The sequence below is a fragment of the Cyprinus carpio genome, chromosome B10, assembly GCF_018340385.1.
Source record: "Cyprinus carpio isolate SPL01 chromosome B10, ASM1834038v1, whole genome shotgun sequence".
Classification (NCBI taxonomy): Eukaryota; Metazoa; Chordata; class Actinopteri; order Cypriniformes; family Cyprinidae; genus Cyprinus; species Cyprinus carpio.
Genome location: NC_056606.1, coordinates 10,897,494 through 10,920,915, shown reverse-complemented (window position 1 = coordinate 10,920,915; position 23,422 = coordinate 10,897,494). Strand labels below are relative to the sequence as shown.

Here is a 23,422-nt window from a genome sequence, read left to right as displayed (position 1 = left end):
AATATGCTTCCTCAGATTTGATGGTGAACTTTTGAAGCCAGACATTACCTGGTGATAGTCATAACATAAGTAGAAATGTGTGTGCTTGATGCGTGAAAACAATGATCATTGGTTCTCATTTCAAGCATGCACGTTTGAGCTTCCGTTTACCATATTAAATGTGCTTAAGATAAAATAAAAATGTAATGTACTTTTCAAGATGAAATAAAATTGTAAGGAGTAAAAAGTACAGTTTTTTCTTCAGAAATGTAATCAAGTAAAAGTACAAGTAGTCATTTTTTAATTGTAAATCCCCCAAAATAATACTCAAGTACAGTAATCAAGTAAAATTACTCAAGTATTTTACACCCCTGGCCAGAGATATTGTCAAAAACATCAATTATTGGCAGTATTAACAGGACTTGGCCTTTCCAATTTAATTTCCAATTAATGTAGGCCTGTTACATTCTTATTTTTATTAGGCCTATTAGTTACTTTTATTATTATTATTTTATTATTAACCCATTTAAGTCCACCGGCAACTATAGGTGCCACAGTTTATAGTTGTCATTTTCCTTTTGTAAGTATTTTTCTAGATGTAATCCATGTTTTATGTCTCAACCACATTCAAGAAAACAACCAAATAAAGGATTTCAAGACAAAAAAAAAAAATAGTATTGCCAAAGCAGTTCCAGCTGGGCTGCTTACAAATAGTCCACATATATATTAACAGAAAGAAAAAGAATAATAGTAATAATAAAAATATATAAAAAGTAAGCATGTAGTGCAAAATTAATTATTGTATGTAAGTGTATAAGTTAGAAATAAAATAAATTAAGATAAAGTATTAGATTTACAGAGGCAAAATATACATTAAGTAATATAATAGAGTAATATGCCATAACATAATCTACGTGTGCTGGAAACATCAGATCATAACTCTCTCAAGCCTTGTTCACTCCCCCAAAGTCTCAGCGACGTGCAGCATCATTTTCATACCATGGACGCTAACATTCTTGCAAATTGTCTAAACTGAATTATATATGTCATGCAGACATTCATATGAGGAGTTTTAACAAGCAAATTAGTCATTCAGAATGAATCGGAATATCAGATAGTTGATGATATGGAAGCAAGTGTATGAATATTTTGAATAAAAAAGGAAAAACGAAAAAAAAGCATCCCTCTGTCATACAGTCATTGTGGTGTGCCACGTGACAAGCATGACGCGTCGCCATAGAAACAACAAGCAGAAACGTTCTAAAAATAACGGTCGCCTAAAAAAACTCACTCTGGTGGGACCGCTAGAATGTTTTAAACTCAACAGTGGAAGGATTAAGACAGCACTTTCTTAATATTAATCACACAGAAACAACAAGGAAATCACTCACTACTAGATTGAATAGCTTTTGTAACTTTAATAAAGATTAATCTTTCATTTATACAGTAAAATATGCAATGCTATTTTACATTTGATTACTTTATTAAATTTCTGTAAAAACAAATGACCTACCTAAAAAACCTGAAAATCACTCTTTATTTTTTCTTTACTCTGTTGTATTTATTTATGCTGTTGCTTGTAGTTAGATAGATTATTCGTATTTTTTTTTTTTTATTTGACAGTATAGTTTTCCCCGAAACATAGCACATATTTTGAGAGTCATACTTAACACAATACTGTCATATCTCCAAAAATCTCTAGATTCAGTATATTTCAAAAAGAAAAAGAAAGAAGGGAGCAAAACTGCAAATTTGTTCATATGCATAGATTATTATCAACTTCCAAAAAAAAAAAAAAAAAAAAATTGTGGCTGGAAGAGGCACACAGCAGTTTGTTTACTGTTTTTTTCCATCTGGTGAGGTCAGATCCGTATGGTGTAGGAGTCAGAATGAGTGACATATCGAACCCAACGTTGTGACAGTCCTGTCTGAGTTGGAGAGAGCCGGAGGAAGCGGATCTGAAGGCCAGTGCAGGTTTGTTTGGGCAGTTCAAATGACATACTGACAGGGCCGACCTCCAGCAAAGAGGCGGAGCTTAGACCAGGAACATCCACCTGTGGGATCAGAATTTACATCATCAGTGATGGATAACGTGAACTGCGTCAAGCAAATGACCGTAAAATAACATCACCTTGAACAGAGCTGACAACTGCGCTCCACCTGGGAAACGTGGGATCTCCCAGAGCAGGGCTTTGTTCTTCGGCTGCAGTTCAGCAGTCTGGTCAGGGCTACTGAGCTCCTGAGACATACTGTAGAGGATTGAGAGAGGAACTGGGGTTATAGATGCTCCATAAGAATAAATAACACTTATAACCATGCTGTTACATAATATCTGACCTTGTAGAGCCTTTTGGCACAGGAACAGTGATAGAAACATTAAGAGCCGTACTGCAGCAAAAATAAAGAAGAATAGTTGTAATGTAACCGTGTACTCATATTGACAGATCTTTTGATGTATTATGACATTTTAAATACTGTGCAGTATGAACACTGACCTTTTAGGTGGAAGATCACATCTAAGCTTAAGGAAAATCAACACCCTGCAAAGAAAGATTTATTAAAATAATAATCCATGAGAGGATGAGCATTACAGTGATTTTTTACAGTCAAGAGGTGTGTATGCAATTTGATAAAACTACTAATATTGATTAAATAGAGCAATTTATTATCAATAATAAACAATTATTCCATTCTGAAGTGCAATCGGTGTCGCTCATGTTGTCTTTAATGTTCAACTCTCAATAACGAAATGAACTCAATTTAAATTAAATATATATTCATTTGAAATAGAATTTTACTTAACATTAAATGCATTTAAAAATGGATAATTCCACTTTTAAATTTATTAAAAAATTAATTTAAAATTAAGTTTAAATTTCAAGTATGAAAGGATTCTTCGTAGCAATCTGTGTGTATGTGTGTGTGTGTGTTTGTTTATTTTTCTTTCTTGTATATTCATTCATCCTTCATTCTTTAATATCATTTATTTAATTATTCCACTTAAAAATTTGTAATAATCATTAACTATTTATATACACATTTTATTGATTCATTCATTGATCTGTTATATTTTATAATCTACCTATATTATATAATCACAATCAAACAAATGTATACATTATACCTAAAAAATGACAAAACGCATAGATAAGTTTACAGACCTGTTTACATAATCCTTCTCTACAGAGGGGAATAACTGAAATGGTGGTGCACACGGCAGCTCATCACATAACTGATACTGCATCACTGTTTGCTGAAGAAAAAACAACAACATCAATTATCCATGCAGAAATTATTCTAAAGTGCATTTCTGAGTGTGTGGCAGCAATTTACCTCTCCTTGGCTCGGACAAACTTTCAATATTCTGAAAGTATCAAATTCATCCAATTTGACAGCCTGATGAAATCTGCATTCATCTACACGCACAGCTGAACTATAGCCTGAAGAACAGAAGGAAACAGACTTAATCACGGCTGTAATTAAAGATATACATCCTCTAGAGATATATGTGTATTGATCAGTGTTGCATACTCAACCTTTTAGCTGGGACTTTCCAATACTGAGCTCTTCATTCAGTCCAATCCGCATCTCTACAGGATGAACAAAAGAAATATACAATCATAAAAGGGAAGATCATTTCACCGTCTGCATCAACATGGGCTGCAACTCACCTGAACAGGTCGGGAGAAAACATTTTATTCTTATCTCTCCCTGAATATCTGCTTTCATTAAAACTCCCTTTAAAGAAGAGTAGCATGTAAAAGATGTAAGCAATTAGCAGTTTTATTTCAAAACATGGGTCTTTGAGTTGTACTCACCTTGGAGCCAATAACCACAGACAGCCTTTCTATCACATCCACAAAGATCTCATTCTTTCCACCCTGCAGCCAGAAAGAAGGACATTTCATAATAAGTCATAATAATTTCTGAGATCATCAAAGATAACATGTAAAACTGAAGAATCTAAGACAACCCACCTGCTCTCCTCGACTGGACATTATAGGACGACTGGCTGCAACACTAGGGGCCACTTTACTCTGCTGTGTCTCAGCTCCAAACTACAAAATATGGAAATTAAAATGTTTATACTTATCATTAAGATTCATTTGGGTGATTCTCAACCAGGGGGCCAGGACTCACTAAGGGGCCACAGCACATTTCCAAAGAGGGCCGCAAAATGGCTTACAATTACTTCAAATAAGACAAAACAAGATTTACAACTGCTGTAAGCTACAACAACAATTTCAGCTGATTTGACCTAGAATTATATACATAACATAAAATTTATTTCTATACTATTAAAGAACAAGATTTTTCCTGATCTCGGACAATGTAGATATACATGACAGATTATAAATTTGATTTCTAGACTATGAAAAATCATGGCAATTAATAAAATTATATATGTGCATTAATAATCTGTAAAATCTGAAATCAAATCAAATTTATAATAATTAAAAGTCAAAGTGTAAATCATAAAGCACTTATAAAGCACATATTTTAATGACTTATAATTATTTTATTCATTATTTATTATATTGCCACTTCTAGTTTCTAAATAAAAGCAAGTAAACAGAACGTTTGAAAATCAGTAGCTTTGTCATTAGAGCAGAAATATTGGAAACATCTAGACTTTCAGATATTGAAATATTCACATAACTTTGACAGCGGTGAAGTCAAAATGTTTGAGAACCACTGCTTTAAAGTAAAATCAGCTATTATAATGCAGACCACAGCTGTCTGTTTGTTAAACAAAAAAACACTAATATATTTAGAAATATGTTTAATAGGTAGGAAAAAAAGATTACTTACCAAACCAACATTACTTAGATCAAAAAGACTGAAGGGTTTGGATGAAACCGCTTCTGTCTGGATGAAGTTTTTCAGGATGTCAGTTGAGGTCGTCTGTATGTAGCCAAAGTCCTGGTGATCAGAAACACAGAGGTAGAATACATAGAGTTGTGTGCTTTTAAGACTTATTTGTTTGGTGTGACAATAAAAATAAAAAGAAAGAACATTTACCACCATCTCATCCAGCAGCTCATAAATCAGAGCGAAATTCATCCGCACTGATTTCTCTGAAAGACTGCCGCAGTAGTCCTTCGTAAGAGCTGCTAATCTGTGACACATAAAACTGCTGCTTATTATCATGACATCTACACAGATAATAAATAGCTGTAGTATTATTAAAATAAAATATGACATTACTGATCAAACTAAGATTTGTTAACCTGTTGAGGAACTCAATTATGGTGAAGGGGGATGGGTTTGTTTTGGTGGACGCCACCCAGTAAAGCCCACCCTGCCTTACGTGGATGAAATGAAGACCTTTGTGCGACTGCAACAAGATCAACAAATATAAACACAGGCAAAATAATGCACTGGAAGATTATTAAACATCTAAGCCAGACATCAGATCACCCAAAAATCCAAAATTTACCATGACAACCGGAGGTTGATCACCACTAAGAGCTGTGACCATCTCATAGAAGACACTGATGGAGTCTTTACTCTCCTCTCCTCGGACTGACACCAGAATTAAGAAAAACTAATAAGCAAAATATACAGCTTATGTCACGTGACACCGAAACAAACTAAAGGCAGGGCTTCATTATTATGTTATCTTTGTACCAACCAGACATATATAAACAAATAACATCTCACTAATAATCCAGTCGTAAGGATACAGTCTTTATATATGAGATGATCTCCCTTCGATGACAAGATGAAAATCTGACTGATCATTTTCCTCAGCACACACGATTCTTTTTCATATCATTAAAAATTAGTCTGCTTCATTATCCGCCGTCATTTGTATTCTGCAATATGACAAAATAAACCTGTTTAGCTGCTCAAATGTTGTATTATTTCTTCTGTCACGAGTGTAAACAGCCGGTTTGTTCTTCTTCATGAGCCCTCGCGCATTAACCGTGACGTCTCTGCCATCTAGTGAGCTGGAAGATGAACTGCTCCTCGACAACGACACCAAGTAAACATACCCTCAACATATAAAGTGTGGTTTAACATGTGCGAATCAAACTTATATAAATATATAATATTGATTTATTCATGTAGAAGTAATAACAAGTCTAAGAGGAGGACGAAGCCAAATACGTGGATGAAGCACTCAGCGAGGTAAATCATATTCATATCAAACACAATACTGTTAAATAATGTTACTTGTGTCTTCAGATAAAATGTTTAGAACTGAAATCTGAAAACTGGTTGCCTTTGACAAACATTGATCGTAGCTGAATGACTGCACTGAAGGGGGAATGGTTATTTTAACGGTAAAATACTTACGCTATGGTAAAAAAAACAAATACTATTAACTGGTATACTGTAAAATCGATGAAAAACTAATAGCTAGATCTAATGAGACACTGTTAACTGATACTGTTAAATGTACAAAAAATAAATAAATCGAGCAAGTCATCTTATAACTTTCAGAATCCTGAATTTTACAATAAAAGTTTACACTAATCAAAAAAACAAACTACCTTCTTAAATTTTACTTATCACATAACACTAATAAGTTATGTGAACTAGTCAAGTCACGTCACTTTTTTATTGTCACATCACCACAGCACATGTGCCTTGGTGAGTGAAATTCTTGGGAGCGTGCACCAGAAATTGCAGAAACAGTTAACATATAACCATACAGACTTCAGCAGGTGAAAATATGCAATATGCACATACATATAGTCAGTACACACAGTGTACTATTGGACATACTTACAGTTAGCACTACACATTTTACGCAATATGTACATACATACAGTTAGCACTACACATTATACACTATACACAGAATGTACACATTCTACATTATGTAGACATATATACGCATGAAAATATGCTAAGGTGCAACAGAGTGTACGTGGGCTGGATACAGAAATGTTATGGATGTGCATTGGATGGAATCCAGTGGTAGCAGGTAGATTATTGTATTAATAGTTCGTTGTTGAACTGTTAAAGTTAAAGTGCAGTGTGTGGCATACCATATTGTGGAGTATGCTGTAGGGTGTATTAGTTCAGACTGTTCATAAGTCGGATAGCCTGAGGGAAAAAGCTATCCCTCAGTCGGCTAGTGCGGGATCGGATGCTGCGGAGACGTCTTCCTGAGGGCAGTAGAGAGAGCAGTCTGTGGGAAGGATGGCTGGAGTCACTGATGATCCTCCGGGATTTCATTATACACCGCCTGGTGTAGATGTCCTGAAGGGAGGGAAGCTCACCTCCAACAATGTGGCTGGCAGTTCGCATGACCCTTTTCAGAGCTTTACGGTTGCCAGCAGTGCTGTTTCCAAACCAGGCAGTGATGCAGCCCGTCAGGATGCTCTCTACAGTGCAGGTGTAGAATGATCTGAAGATGCTGGGGCTCATTCCAAACTTCCTAAGCCGTCTCAGGAAGAAGAGGCGTTGATGTGCCTTCTTCAGCACTGCATCAGTGTGTGTAGACCAGGTGAGATCTTCACTGATGTTAACACCGAGGAATTTGAAGCTGCTTACCCGCTCCACAGGTGTCTTGTCGATGGAGATGGGTGTGTGTTCTCTGCTCTGTCTCCTGAAATCCACCACCAGCTCTTTGGTCTTGTCGATGTTGAGTGAGAGGTGGTTCTCCTGACACCATTTAGTCAGGGTGCTCACCTTCTCTCTGTAGGCCGTCTCATCGTTGTCGGTGATCAGGCCTATCACCGTTGTGTCATCAGCGAATTTGATGATGACATTGGAGCTGTGTGTGGCTGTACAGTCATGTGTGTACAGGGAGTACAGGAGCGGGCTGAGGACACAGCCCTGAGGAGCACCAGTGTTGAGGGTCAGCGGGGATAAAGTGTTGGGTTTTATGTTACATTTCATGTTGCTTAATTACTGTTTAGTGCATTATTAGTGTCTTGTGTAACCATGATGGTGTTTGTATTTGTGCGTGACACTGTGCACATTATATTATAACAGCATGTGGAAAAAGCTGTAATAGTGACAAATTATGGTTATGGTATAGGTTTTCTTTACCATGTTGTTAAAATGGCCGTCAGAAATGTAGAAAACTGATTTTAGTATTTTGGTATTAACACTATATTTTATTATTGTAACTTTAATTTGTAAAACATTAAATGTTTAGATGAGATTCAGATTAGATTCAACTTTATTGTCATTGCACATGTAAGGTACAAGACAATGAAATGCAGTTAGCATCTAACAAGAAAAGCAGTAAGTACAGTATATACAGTGTCTACAATATGTTACAAATGTACAATAAATATACAAATAAGGCAGTAATATAGACATAATTTACAGATTTTTAAATACTATCAGCATGATATACAGATAGGTGTCCTATGAACATACTATACAGATGGATTATGTAATAAGTGTATGTACACTATAAGCAGAAACTATGAGCATATGAACATCATTTACACTAAATGTTAGAGCTTTAGGTTTATTTTTGCACGGCGTCTCTAAACACAGGGGTGCTTTTGTTATCATCACCTGAACACACACATCTGTGCCATTTTTCAAACCAGACAGAGATGTTGAAAGTATATAGTACTGAAGTATTGACTTCTTTACCCTTTACTAAAAACATGCCTGAGGGATCTGGGCGCGTATTCACAAAACATCTTAAGGTTAAAAGTAGCTCATAACTCGCCGATTTAGGAGAAAATCTTAAAAATAATGGGCGTGTCAATCCTAAATTTAGGACTATTTCACAAAGTGTTTTAACACTAAAACTGGCTCCTAAGTCTGTGAAGCATTAGGAGTAGTGAAGAGGACTTCTACAGTAAGTCAATAAGATTTATCGTCTGTTTGTTTACGTCTTTTATTGATTTTTCTGAACATTTCTGCCATATGCACATGAACTGACAGTCACCACTGATAAGCTACTACTAATATTGTAGAAACTTAATTTTCTGTAAAGTTGCTTTGTAATGATTTGTATCGTAAAAAGCGCTATACAAATAAACTTGAATTGAATTGAATTGAATTTAAACCACAAACTATCCTAAAATGGCTGTTGCCGGCAATCTCCCTCTGAATGTAAACATTTTAGAAACATTTAATGATATTGACCTTTTAAAAAGGTATCACCTTTGGTTTTGGAAGTTATCCCAACTCTAAATTTTCCTTTGACAATATCCTTGTTTTTATTAACTAGTTGGGAAAGAAGTAACAGCTGTTCTTGCGTCCAGTTTTTTATTTTTATTTTTTTATTTTTACGTTTGCATGTATCAGCAATGATTATTCTACTCTGTTAATTAAAAGGCTGTTTACATGCATATTCACTATTTGTTTACGAAAAGCTTACATGTAAGATGTTGACAATTAGCTGAACATATACTTGTTTAATTAGTCACACTTATCTTGCATTTTAAAATCTTTATTTGAATGTGGCAACATTTTTATTTTTTAACCTTTATATATGGCAACATCATGCTCTACAATATTTCTATGAATAAAACTCTGACAGAGACCCCTGCCCTATCAGCCAATCACTGTGTGCATAATTATTAAGCATGCTGACATCATCCATAGCAACAAGGTCAACCCTGCCCTTTCTCTTAGCTTAAGACTTCTCTCTATTCCTTAGTAAAAGTTTGTCTCAGAAGCTTTGTGAATATTTCAAGAGAAAACTCTTAGCTAAGAACTTTTACTGCTGTTTAGGAGAACTCTTAGATAAAATGTTTTGTGAATACGGGCCCAGATTTACAATGTCATATACATACTAAATCCCATAATGCCATAAGATCAATCAAATCAAATGTAGTCGTATATGTTCTGACTTGTTTTCATAATATCTTACTAGTAAAGACTATTAAGGTCGCTGAGATCTTAAAAGAAAAATGCTAGTCATTAGGGAACACATTCAAAATGCCTAAATGTACAAATACATTTTACAAGTCTTTGACCTCTAGTTTCAGATAAACTTTTATTATTATTTGGCCCACAAAGTTGTTTTAAGTCATTTTAAAATGTCTGTAAAAATTAATGGGAGTACAAGAAGGAAGGGGAAGCTTCTTGATCTTCACAACCAATAAAACGTAAGGATGCAATTGCTGGTTTTGAGTCCAGTATTTAAATGCTTTGCCAATTGAAATTCTCCTATCTGAAGAGAAAACAAAGATGAGACAGAAGGTGAGTGATTTTATTTGACTCTCAGTTTTACAAAAATAAATACTTCTATATATTAAAGTATTTGTAATAATTTAATATATAGATTCTTACTGAGATATATAAACTTTATATATATTACTAAGATATATAAAATATTAGGTATTTGAGACCTTATGTCATGTGACTTTATATATATATATATATATATATATATATATATATATATATATATATATATATATATATATATTAATGTTAATATATTTAGCAAAACCCTATAAATGCTATACTATGCTTACTTGGATGGACTTAGGTATATATTCTTTAGATATACAGTAAGACCTTAATTTACATGCATGTTGTTGCCATTAATATAGCAGTGACTCATATGTAGTTAATGTTTTTATATTAACATTGTTGACTAATAAAATAAATGTTAACAGATCAGATTTAATCAGTTAAGTTAATTATTAATGTAAAAAACAAATTTGTTTTCAGGTGATGTCTGTGCTGTGCCTTTATGGAGCTCTGCACTGCTTGGTAATTCTGGCAGGTATGATTATTTACAAAACTTTTCTTTAACAAATCAATATTCAGCTAAACATTTCTTAACTGTTTTTAATATTTCCACAGTGTCGCAGGCAAAATCCTTAGCAAAAGTTTGAAGGTAAAATGGATTAAACTGCTCAATTCATATGGATAGGTTTTATGATGCCTTTATGACCTTGTTGAATCTTTTGAGTTTTTTAAAGATTAAGTAAAATTCTCTTTGGTTTGGAGCAACATGGGGGAAAGTAAATTATGACAGAATTTGCATTTTTGGGTGAACTGTCCCTTTAAGTTATTTCCTCAACAAGCAATATACAGTAGAAATAAAAATAGAAGTGTTGTTCAATAAAATGCACAAAGAAGCTGTATTTTCTTTGTCTCTCTTCCAGCTCTATGAGACCAGCAGCAGATGCCAGCAGATGCGACATCTGGGCCTGTATTCCTAAAGATTCTGAGAATCCTCTCAGAGAGCTCCTAACTTAACCTAAAAATTCCTTGCCAGGAGTTTTAGCTTAGACGTGATTCCAGAACATTTTCAGTGAACTCTGAGCAAGGAATGGATGGAAAATCCTATCTTAGTGAGGAGGTGTGGTTGACCCCGTTGCTAGGTATGAGTCATCATTTAAAAAGCCGTGATTGGTTGATCCTGCAAGTTTGATGAAAATGAACTTTTGGTGATAATGAGCAAAGGATGTACCCTCAAATCAATAAACATAATTATACACTCTAATCTTAGGCAGACTGTAATTGTAAATAATATTTCACGTTCAAGAAAATATCTGGAAAATGAATAGTAAGCTGTAGGGGTTATAGCCTAACATTAGAATCTAAAATATGTGAAAACTTAAGCTCATTACACCCTGTTCAAATAATGATTCGTGTCTTATTTGCTCAGATTAATATCCTAGCTGGCATATTTTGTACTTTCACTCCCATATGGACCCCACTGAAAACAAGATGGCCTATCTCAAGGGGCTGTCCTTAATGAAGTAGAAATTACAGCGTTACAACTCAGTGTGGTCTTAACGAGGGTAACACGGCTCAGCTTTTATCAATGTCTGTGATTGTTGGCTGGTCTATTTATGAAGGCTTGTTAACAAATATCCTACAAACGAACAGAAAATGGAGAAAAAAAAGGAATCGCAAGCCGAACTGGACTGAGGAGCAAGGTTTGTTGCTGGCCCAGTTGGTGAACGAACATAAAGGTATGTTACGAGGAAAATTTGGCCCAACTGTCACTAGCCAAGGCAAGAGGCGCGCCTGGGACACAATATCCCAAACAATCAATGCCCTCTTTCCACTGGTGGTGCGGACAGGCGACGATTGTGAGAAAAGGTGGTATGTGCTGCAGTCCAAGGCAAAAGATGAGATTGCAGCACACAAGCGGGAATCCTCACTCACAGGTGAGCAAAATACTATAGCCTACCACATAATCTGGCAACTTGCTCCTGCTGGCAAAGTTAATTTACATGGCTAAGTACTGTATTCATTGACTGTTTCTTTCTAGGGGGTGGACCACCTGCAAAGCGGCTGTCCCAGGTGGCCGACACTGTCTTTCAAGTCCTGGGACACTCTGAGGTCAGTGTCACCGGGCTGCCAACAGGCATTGACACGTCAATGATGCAGGCCCTTGAAATGCAGCAAAGGTAGGACACAGGGTTATTCATATCAACAGTGTTTATTCATTGCAGAAGCCATTTCATGTGTTATCCATGCTCATTGTATTAAATTAATTTAATCAAAAACAATAATTAAACTAGGCCTATGTATTTCTGTAGCATGGAGCCATCACAAGAACCGGGCCCATCAAGTTTGCCGACAAGATTGCCGCCTGAACCATCTGCAGCTGCTACTCAGGATAGCCCGGCGGATCAAACACCATTCCCATCCGAAGCACCTGCTCCGTCAGCATCCCTGCAGGAGAGAAGATTGCAACTCCCAATTGATGTGTTTGAACAACAAAAAAAGTCCTTTCCCTTCAGGAGGAGTACTACCGCCTTAAAATTGAACACCTAAAAAATAAACCATTTACAGATTGTGTTCTGTGTCTTGCATTTAACAATTGCAGGTGATGTGCAGTAAAACTGTGGTAGTTCTTAATACCATCACAAGTTCTCAAATGACATGGGGCTACAGCTTGCCTTAAATTTAAATTTGTGAAGTTTGCCCTGTAAGGCAGTCCACTCTGGGCTAGGTTCCCCTGTGGAATGTGAATATCTTCTTCACCACCATCCTCATCGTTGTCTTCATCCTCATCCTCATCGCCATCCTCCAGAGGTTCTGCAATTTGTCTAACCTTGCAAATATTGTGTAATATTGCACAGGCTATGATGACTTTGCTGACTTTTTCAGGCCTCAGCCACACCTCTCCGTGGAGAACATAAGCGCCTCTTAAGCTGGCCTATGCCACGCTCCACCACCGCTCTTGTTGTCTTGTGGGCCCTACAATAGAATACAGACCTTTAATTACTTGATGGAAATATTGCACTACTTGGATGCTCTAACATATTGCTTGCATTTCATTTCCATGATTTTTGTATTGTTTGGCTTACCTGTTATAGTTTAATTGGGGCCCTTGGCGTGGCTGGAGGTAGTGCCATGGTTTGCATGGGTAGCCACTGTCCCCTAACAAGTGGCAATTAGCTGGCACATAGCGTCTCTCAAAAAGCTGTCTGATGCCACTCTCGGAGAACATTCTCGCATCATGTGTGGAGCCTGGCCATTTAGCCACAATGTCCAAAATCTTACAGGCCGCATTGAACACTATTTGCACATTGATGCTGTGGAAATTCTTCCTGTTAACAAAGACTGCCTCGTCCTCTGATGGCGCAATTATCTCATGTGTTCCATCAATTACACCCACAATGCCAGGGAATCCTGCAATGTCCATAAATGCCCTTTTATGTGTGTGTAAAGTGCGGGCATCCAGCGGGTATGAAACAAATTGTGTCACAATATTAGGTTGTGACAAAGCTGTCAGTGTTTGGGTGATGACTCTGCTGACGGAGGATTGGGACAGACCCAAGTCATCACTGCTGCATTGTTGCATTTTCCCTGTTGCCAAATACCTCAGGGTTGTGATTACTTTCTTCTCCGGTGTAATAGCGTTGTGGCGTCGAGTTGGTGAAGTAATTGCATCTCTAAGGAGATCCACCACAAACATGATTCCTGCACGATCCAATCTGTAGCGTCTCAATAATTCCCTGTCTTCCAGTGTTTGCAGGACATCTCTCCTGCCTCCTCTGTTGGCCATTTTGTGCAGCTGCTTAGGGGAACTCCTAAGCCACTAAAAGTCCTCTTCCCTGCTCTTAGCAGATCTCGCCTTAGGAGCCCTTTTAAGGGCTAGGAATCTTGAGGAATAGCTTTTATATTAACTGGGATTTTCGTGTCACTTTTTAGGGGAAATTCTAAGAAAACGTCCTGACTCTGAGAATTTTCTTAGAATTTGGCTGCTAGGAGCCACTTTTTGCACAAAAATTCTTTAGGGATACGGGCCCTGGAGCTCATGTATGGCCCTGATGCATACAAATACCAGAATACCCTCAGCCTCCAGCTAAAGTCGACGCCTCCACCTACAACCCAGCCTCCACCCCCTACTTTACCACCTGTCTCCAAGATGGATGTTATACCTATGTAGTTCAAAAGACCCCCAATGCAAGCCACATATTGAGTATCTTCGCACTAGTGGTAAACCTGTACTTTGCTATCCACATTACCACCCAATCTGGAAACTCAGCCCTGTCCAGAAGTTGCTCTCTCCACCAAAAAGCATCTTAATAGTTTACTCCTACATTCACGTTTTCTTATCAAAAGGATGTATAATTTATAAGATAAAGTACACATTACATATAAGATATATTAGAGTTAAACCATGGCCTTATTTATAATATGTAGCTAGATTTGTATTCTTTAAACAAAACAAATCTTGAGGCCAGAATAAAGCATATGGTCACATAAAAACTACTTTGGTTTGTTTATCTGATTGATATTATTGTTTCATATGAATTTATCCCAGAAGAACGTATGTGGGCACACTGACACCACCAGGTAATATAAAGAAAATGATTATTGAAAGCAAATTATTTCATCACATTAGTCTATGGCTAAGCGTTCATCACGACGAATGAGAAGACTATTCGTTTCTATAGCATTTTTTTGCTGGCCGCATAGGGTAGCGTGGCCGAGCGGTCTAAGGCGCTGGATTTAGGCTCCAGTCTCTCTGGAGGCGTGGGTTCGAATCCCACCGCTGCCAAATTTGTTTTCAAATTATTTACAATTGAGAAACTATCACGTCACTAAAACGTTCTTTTAAATTTCCGGCTGTATCAAAGAGCACATAACTTCAACATTTATCTTTAGCTATTATCTTTAGATATGTCTTCAGAAATATAGCTTCCAATGTGTAACTTGCACCTGGTCATCTTTTTCACAAAATCCATCACTGAACTCTTAATTTAGTTTTTTTTATCAGTCGTACTTGTACAAGAATCACGATTTGCGAATTTCAAAAGGCACCGCTGGGATTCGAACCCAGGATCTCCTGTTTACTAGACAGGCGCTTTAACCAACTAAGCCACGGCGCCAGCGATTACTTCCTTAAAATGTAATTTTTTGGAATACACACAATGATCATTTGTCATGGACAAACGCAAGTTATCAGAAGAACATAGCATTTTTTTGTGTGTGTGTAGAGAAAACGGATTTTCCATCCTTTGCAAAATCATCTGCTGAAGTCTATTGGAGATATAAATATTCATACATGCGTAAAACTAGGGTTGCAGACGTACAGTCAAATTGCTCTCGAGTGTTCATGGACCTGCTTTGCCATCCCAGTATGGCGGACAGCTTACGAACGAATAGCGGCCCGTAGAAATAGCTGTTAATAGGGAATCGACCTATACATATCTATGGCATCTACCTATAGACCCTTTTCTGTTAGTAAACATAGTGACGTTTTTCTGTGGGCGGAGCTTAGGTGGAGGAGTTAGGTATAAACGGTATGGCAAGCCGTTTTAACATAAAACTTTGGTTTGGCTATCCATAAAATATAATTCAGATAGGTTAGTTACAGTTGTATTTTTGGCAAGTCATAATTATAATTTGATTAGTCAGAATAGTAATTAAAGATATCTGCAATTATAATTGGACTAGTAAGAAATCTGATTTGAGATATCTGTAAATACTTTATGACTAGTCAAAACCCCATTTGAGAAATCTGTAATGAGATCATAGATATCCTTAATTGATGCATCACACATATGCAAAAGTAATTTTAAGTAAAAAAAACATCTCTAATTTAGTTTCGACTAGCCACAATTATATTGAAAAATATAAAATCTGCTGTTGTGTAACGTGAGACTAAATTTACTCAGCTCCTCCCCCACACCAGAGTTCCCCCCCTGCCTAATGCTTAGTGCTAACTGCTAACAAAAGTAGTCTGCTTTTGTTGTCATCGAGAGAAAAGCTACTGGCTGAATTACTTTTAGGGGTTATTAAATAATATCTGGATGCATTCATATGGTAAAAGGTCTCCCGCATGCATGTATGTAGCACTGTGTGAATTTAAATCATGCAAGAAAACGGACAAGCTGGAGTGTAATGTTCAATAAAGAGAACCGCAAACTGCTCTTCTGAATTTATTTATTGTATAAAAAGAAAAGAAAAATAAAAAACAAAGTAAACCAAAAACAAAAAAAAAAAAAAAAAAAAAAAAACAAATAAATAAAAATAAATAAACGAGTGATGGACAAGAATAATGCTTCAGAATCAAGACAGACCCAATCAAAAAGGTGAAGCCTGTTTTAAAAAAAGATTAACAATACAAGGTAAAAGTTTAAATTGCATTAACGTGTACATTGTGTGTAGATTGAGTGTTCTCTGCATACTTTATAACACTTTTACATGTTCACCAGCTACATTTTTATTTTTAATTACTTGGGTATAAGGCCGTTTAAAAGGAAGATAACAGTTTCCAAGGTAGGATTGGTTTATAAAAAAATTAAAGATAATTGCAGATATCTACATTGAAATTTAAAGAGCCAATTGCTAATCGGTAAAGTCAACAGATTACTGCAGCTGCCGTTAGAAGTCCCGGTTGCTATAGAAACAGTCAGCGTTCTGAGATGTGCTCTTAGGACTGTGCATGCACACTGGCTGATCTAGTCTGAAAAATAAGCTCTTTATAACGCTATTTGACCAAAAGTAACAACATTTATGACACAGTTGTTGCCAGATTTCTTTGGTAATTTCAACTATGAAATTTAATCATAAGCTTAGTGAACAGTTTTGGAGAATTTGATGTTTCCCCATTCAAAGAGATAGGAGTTGCACTGGCTTAGTGTATCCCATCATGCATCATGTTGTGGATATAAATCGTGAGACTTTTAAAAGGTCTTTTGTATAATGTTTTAAAGGAAACTTGTAATTGTTTTTCATGATCTGATTTTATTTATGAATTGTGATTGTGTAATTTGTGGTACTGTCTCTGTGATTCTTTTTATGAAACTTTATGTGCTGCCGCCTTGACCAGGTCTCACTGGAAGAAGAGATAGCAATATCTCAATGTGATTTCCTGGTTAAATAAAGGAATAATAATAAAAAATTTCATTTGTGGTGCTTCTAATTTAAGTGATAAAAAGCAGTTGCAAATGTTGTACAAAATAAATATTACCACTACTCATTTTTTCACCAATAAAATGTAAAAACACTGTTTTTCTACCAAATTATATGTAATATTTAATTATTATATTAATATTCAACTTACATTGGAAAGGTTTCCGTGACCTCTCGCGAGATCTCACGATATACAGGTGCTGGTCATATAATTAGAATATCATCAAAAAGTTGATTTATTTCACTAATTCCATTCAAAACGTGAAACTTGTATTTTATATTCATTCATTACACACAGACTGATATATTTTAAATGTTTATTTCTTTTAATTTTGATGATTATAACTGACAACTAAGGAAAATCCCAAATTCAGTATCTCAGAAAATTAGAATATTGTGAAAAGGTTCAATATTGAAGACGCCTGGTGCCACACTCTAATCAGCTAATTAACTCAAAACACCTGCAAAGGCCTTTAAATGGTCTCTCAGTCTAGTTCTGTAGGCTACACAATCATGGGGAAGACTGCTAACTTGACAGTTGTCCAAAAGACGACCATTGACACCTTGCACAAGGAGGGCAAGACACAAAAGATCATTGCAAAAGAGGCTGGCTGTTCACAGAGCTCTGTGTCCAAGCACATTAATAGAGAGGGAAGAGAAGGAAAAGATGTGGTAGAAAAAAGTATACAAGCAATAGGTATAACCGCACCCTGGAGAGGATTGTGAAACAAAACCCATTCAAAAATGTGGGGGAGATTCACAAAGAGTAGACTGCAGCTGGAGTCAGTGCTTCAAGAACCACTACGCACAGACGTATACAAGACATGGGTTTCAGCTGTCGCATTCCTTGTGTCAAGCCACTCTTTAACAACAGACAGCATCAGAAGCGTCTCGCTTCAAAAAGGACTGGACTGCTGCTGAGTGGTCCAAAGTTATGTTCTCTGATGAAAGTAAATTTTGCATTTCCTTTGAAAATCAGGGTCCCAGAGTCTGCAGGAAGAGAGGAGAGTCACACAATCTACGTTGCTTGAGGCCCAACGTAAAGTTTCCACAGTCAGTGATGGTTTGGGGTGCCATGTCATCTGCTGGTGTTGGTCCAGTGTGTTTTCTGAGGTCCAAGGTTAACGCAGCCGTATACCAGGAAGTTTTAGAGTACTTCATGCTTCCTGCTGCTGACCAACTTTATGGAGATGCAGATTTCATTTTCCAGCAGGACTTGGCACCTGCACACAGTGCCATAAGCTACCAGTACCTGGTTTAAGGACCATGGTATCCCTGTTCTTAATTGGCCAGCAAACTCGCCTGACCTTAACCCCATAGAAAATCTATGTGGTATACTGAAGAGTAAGATGCGATATGCCAGACCCAAGAATGCAGAAGAGCTGAAGGCCACTATCAGAGCAACCTGGGCTTTCATAACACCTGAGCAGTGCCACAGACTGATCGACTCCATGCCACGCCGCATTGCTGCAGTAATTCAGGCAAAAGGAGCCCCAACTAAGTATTGAGTGCTGTACATGCTCATACTTTTCATGTGGTTATACTTTTCAGTTGGCCAAGATTTCTAAAAATCCTTTCTTTGTATTGGTCTTAAGTAATATTCTAATTTTCTGAGATACTGAATTTGGGATTTTCCTTAGTTGTCAGTTATAGACATCAAAATTAAAAGAAATAAACATTTGAAATATATCAGTCTGTGTGTAATGAATGAATATAATATACAAGTTTCACTTTTTGATTGGAATTAGTGAAATAAATCAACTTTTTGATGATATTCTAATTATATGACCAGCATCTGTATATTGTGAGATCTCGCAAGAGGTCACGGAAACCTTTCCAATGTAAGTTGAATATTAATATAATAATTAAATATTACATATAATTTGGTAGAAAAACAGTGTTTTTACATTTTATTGGTGAAAAGATGAGTAGTGGTAATACTTGTTTTGTACACCATTTGCAACTGCTTTTTATCACTTAAATTAGAAGCACCACAAATGAAAATTTTTATTATTATTCCTTTATTTAAGCAGGAAATCACATTGAGATATTGCTTTCTCTTCTTCCAGTGAGACCTGGTCAAGACGGCAGCACATAAAGTTTCATACAAAAAGAATCACAGAGACAATACCACAAATTACACAATCACAATTCATAAATAAAATCAGATCATGAAAAACAATTACAAGTATCCTTTAAAACATTATACAAAAGACCTTTAAAAATAATCAATGTTGGAAGTGTGTGAAGATTAATTACATTTTGCAATTTATTCCAGGCCCAAGGAGCATAAACGGAGAAACGCATTTACCAAATTTTGACAATACCCTTGGAACTAACCGAATACAGGAACCTGATCTAGTGCAAGGACTATTTATATGGAAAGTTAACAAATTAGAAATATAAGATGGTAATTTACCTAATAGAGCCTTTACGATAAATAAGTATATATGTAACTTTCTCCTTTGATGTAAAGATAACCAATCTAAAGATTCATACAAAATACAATGATGCGTCCTTGACTCTGCGCCAATGACAAAACGTAATGCTGCAGGATAAACAGAATCTAATTTTCTAAGTAAAGAAGTATAAATGGTGATCATTTATCATGTAAGGAATAATTGACTCCGGGCCGTTGAATTATTACAAAAATAATGCACACCCGATGTGGTGATGCAGCATAGACAGTAAAAGAAATGGACACAGCGACCCCATTGGAACTCAATTGAGACAAGTGAAGCCCATTTTTAGCGATTTTTAGCACTTCCGTTTCTGACGCGCAGACTCAAACTAAGCTTGATGACGTCAGCAACCTGTCTGACAGATGTAAATCTTCTAGTAGCTGTGCGTGCAAACTGCCATCGTTAATCTTGCAGAGACGGCGAGCTTGCGCGGGGAGTTATTTGGCGTGAGTGAGCAGGAGTAAGTATTCTGATTAATTATTTTGTATTGTATTTTAAAATGTAACGCCAGTACGCCATATCTCTTGACGTCTCCCCGATTGCCTGCGAGCTTCTCCTCCTGTCTGTACGGTAATTTCTCTACTATGCGACAGAGAGTCGAGTGGTTATCACGCAATCGTTAGCCTATTTTTACAAAAACTGTTTCTACGGGGCCATAATGTAACATAGAAGGTAATGGAGCCCTTTATACATTGTCGTGTATCTTTAGAAATAAATAATGGACAAATTGAGTCTTTAAACACCTCAGATGTAAAGTTATTCGCTGTCAAAGTGACGCCAAAATGAATGGGAGTCAATGGGATGCTAACGCAGGTGAAGTTCTGCTACAAGATGGCGGCACGTGGCCGACTTCAACTTCCGGTCGACTTCCTTGCCCCCTGTGATGCGGCCGCGGCGCGAAGCAGAGTGGCTGTTACACCTCGGGTGTGCATTTTCTAATAATTCAACGGCCCGGAGTCAATTATTCCGCTTATACTACGGTTACCATATCCATATCGATCCGATGATTTATTCAAAGGGATTCGTCCGGTTTTTGTACTTAAATCGCTATTGTGAGTAGGACTATTTCTTCCGCATCTCTTTTGCTAGTACCAAAACGTCGTTTTAAAGCTGGTAACGGAGGCTTGAGACGTTGATAGCATTCTAATGCAGTTATTAATGAAGTTATTAGAAAGAGAGCGAGAGCGACAGAGACACACACACACACACACACACACACACACACACACACACACACACAGAGAGAGAGATTGCGTGAATCAGACTAACGTCCCTCTGTGCGTCTCTAAACACTCTTCTGCTGTAGCATCTCTAGACAGCGCTGTTATTACATCGCTAGTGAGAAATGTCATGTGTCGCCTTAAAGTTGCTACACTGTATAGGCTAACTGATAAAATCGTCACAACACCTTTTTGTGCAAACTGCGTGACCGTTATTACAGTTTTACTATGCGAAGTGATATGGAACTGTAATAATGATTTCCACTGCACACGTCTGTGGTGCATTACGGCTCCGAAGAGGTTTTGTTGCATCCTCCACGCGGTGCCAACTCACACCAGAAGCGGATCAGAAGCGCAGCGGTAGGATTCGCGAGACCACGTGATTTGCCTGTCCAACATTGTTTTTCTTAATTTTTGTGTGTTTTAACATGGTTGGCTAAATATTAATGTTTTGACCTATTTAATTGTTTATTCCACTCCTACAACTCCTGCAATTAAACTCCACACCATGTCCTTTTTTAATTGTCCTTGTAAAAAGGATCTGTGGTGTCATATAATAATGTGAGGTTTTCAACTTTGAGGAAGAACCTCTCGTCATCTATTTCTGGCCTCCTAGCATGAATATAGTAATGTGAAATACGATTGCGAGTCTGCACAGGGTGTTTATTTTGAAATGTACATGATTTTTTTTACTTCTGTTTTGTATTTGCTGTGCGGTTTGGACGAGCGTGCGTCAAAAATAGACTAGGCGTCTATCTTTAGCGAAGCGGCGCGGAGAGCCGCTTTTGAAAAGTGCCGCGGCGCGTCTGGTGTAAACACAATCATTGACTAGAGTGGCCGCGATCAGCTCCGATGTTCCGGTGAGTTCAGTTCCCCTGTTTCCCCTTCGGCGCGCATGCGTGAAATCCCGACGTCATGATTTCGAAGCGGAAAATGTGTGCTTTATTATCTCAAGCATCAGTTTCTGATGTTATTTCCTACTTTTCATCAACATAAGGTATATTTCGCGTTGTTTGTCAAAAACACAAGTAGAATGTATTGTTTTTGGAGGTTCTGTGGCCGCGTCGGAGCCGTCATGCGCCGCAGACGTGTGCAGTGGAAATCGGGGGTAATGCGGTCAAGAGAGCTGCCTGGAACTACGTTCGCTGTGCGTTTCCCAGAAAATAATTGCACACCTCAGAACGTTCGTTAGCCAATCAGATTCAAGCATTCAATGGCCCCGTAGTATAAAGACAAATAATAATCACACTTTGCACTTTTAATTAATTTTATGCACTTGTTTCGTAATGCTCTATAAGAAATCCAATCAGTAGAATTATTTGATTTCTTTGCCTTGGCCCATGCAACATTTCTCTGTTTTATATAAGTAGAAACGGTGTCAATGAACCAAGGATTATTTTTTACCACTTCTTCTAAATTGTTTAACTGGAGTATTTATCACAGATGGATAAAAATGTTGATCTGAAATAATCCCAGGCCAAATTAACATCTGGTATACATGAAACAACACCCAAATCACTGAGATAAATATCACATAAAAAAGCTTGTTCATTAAAATGCTTAAAAAATCTTTTATAAATAAACTGTGTTGAAGATAGGAGTTTTACAATTTCTCAGGCAGACAACTGCACAGTGATCAAGAATATCATTACAGAAAACTCCAGATGCAGAATATGAGCGTTAGTTAACATTGAGTCCAATAAAGTTGATTTGCTCAAATCCTTTTGATTTAGCTGAGTTGTTGAATTGATCAGCTGTATCAAACGGAGAGAGTCACAAACCTCCTTAAATGAGTCGGAAAATGACGATAACCAATCCCAATTCGAATCGCCAAGTAAAATCAATTCATATTTAGTCCAATCATGAAGAAATTCTGCAAGTAAAGTGCATCCTTCAGAAGATGAATAAAATTATGTCATGTTATAGGGACTACTGAACAGACATTTAGAAATTGATTTAAAAATGCAAAGTATTTAAAATTAAAATTAAAATAAAGCTATGTAAACACTTGCACTTTTACAATACTATAAGTGTGTCCCATCAGGTAATTACTTTATGCTCACTTGAGCACTTGGGCCAAATACAGGAAATACGTCATATAAGTAGTTAAGTGCAAAGACCGCAAGTGTGGGTATTTGGACAAGGCATACCAGAGCCCGTCTACGGAGAGCCTTCCCACTCCCTATTAAGTCCTATTGTACCGAATTTTGGTTGCAGTTCCACCAGAGTTCCACTGGGGGCGATCACCATGAGTGCAAAATGAATGGGAGTCTGTGGGGCTAGACGGCTAAATTTGTCCCTTTCACCCGATTGCCGTTGAGAAATCTCAGATCTGATTGTAGGTTTTGCAAGTTCAACATGGGTTATAGGTTGAAAGCTGAATGAACGAGTACTTATGTCCTTTCGATTTCTTACAGGTTGAGTTGTTGTTGCCCATAACATGCTAGCATTCTGCTAATGAACGCATAACGTATGACGTCATTGACA

The 23,422-nt window shown here is 37.0% G+C and overlaps 2 protein-coding genes, 1 long non-coding RNA gene and 2 other non-coding genes across 5 annotated transcripts; 2 read left to right on the top strand and 3 right to left on the bottom strand.

The window, feature by feature from the left end:
• Nucleotides 1-1,487: 1,487 nt before the first annotated feature.
• Nucleotides 1,488-5,923, bottom strand: LOC109092212 (adaptor related protein complex 4 subunit mu 1). The gene is made up of 15 exons (XM_019105965.2): nt 5,667-5,923; nt 5,420-5,505; nt 5,211-5,317; nt 5,002-5,098; nt 4,792-4,902; nt 3,957-4,037; nt 3,798-3,860; nt 3,651-3,717; nt 3,516-3,569; nt 3,313-3,419; nt 3,141-3,232; nt 2,475-2,519; nt 2,317-2,367; nt 2,111-2,228; nt 1,488-2,033 (listed from the first exon to the last, which is right to left on the bottom strand). The coding sequence occupies exons 1-15, from the start codon at nt 5,722-5,724 to the stop codon at nt 1,842-1,844; spliced, it is 1,329 nt and encodes a 442-aa protein (XP_018961510.2). The 5' UTR covers nt 5,725-5,923; the 3' UTR covers nt 1,488-1,841.
• LOC109092218 lies at nt 5,900-11,068 on the top strand. The gene is made up of 5 exons (XR_002018192.2): nt 5,900-5,968; nt 6,055-6,114; nt 10,591-10,645; nt 10,726-10,759; nt 11,031-11,068. It is a non-coding gene; the product is annotated as an uncharacterized LOC109092218 (long non-coding RNA).
• A 1,921-nt stretch (nt 11,069-12,989) lies between these two features.
• LOC109079748 (putative nuclease HARBI1) lies at nt 12,990-14,030 on the bottom strand. The gene is made up of 2 exons (XM_042731994.1): nt 13,194-14,030; nt 12,990-13,083 (listed from the first exon to the last, which is right to left on the bottom strand). Exons 1-2 carry the CDS (start codon nt 13,892-13,894, stop codon nt 12,990-12,992), a joined length of 795 nt encoding a protein of 264 aa, XP_042587928.1. The 5' UTR covers nt 13,895-14,030.
• A 781-nt stretch (nt 14,031-14,811) lies between these two features.
• Nucleotides 14,812-14,893, top strand: trnal-uag. The gene has a single exon. It is a non-coding gene; the product is annotated as a tRNA-Leu (tRNA).
• A 257-nt stretch (nt 14,894-15,150) lies between these two features.
• Nucleotides 15,151-15,224, bottom strand: trnat-agu. The gene has a single exon. It is a non-coding gene; the product is annotated as a tRNA-Thr (tRNA).
• Nucleotides 15,225-23,422: the final 8,198 nt, after the last annotated feature.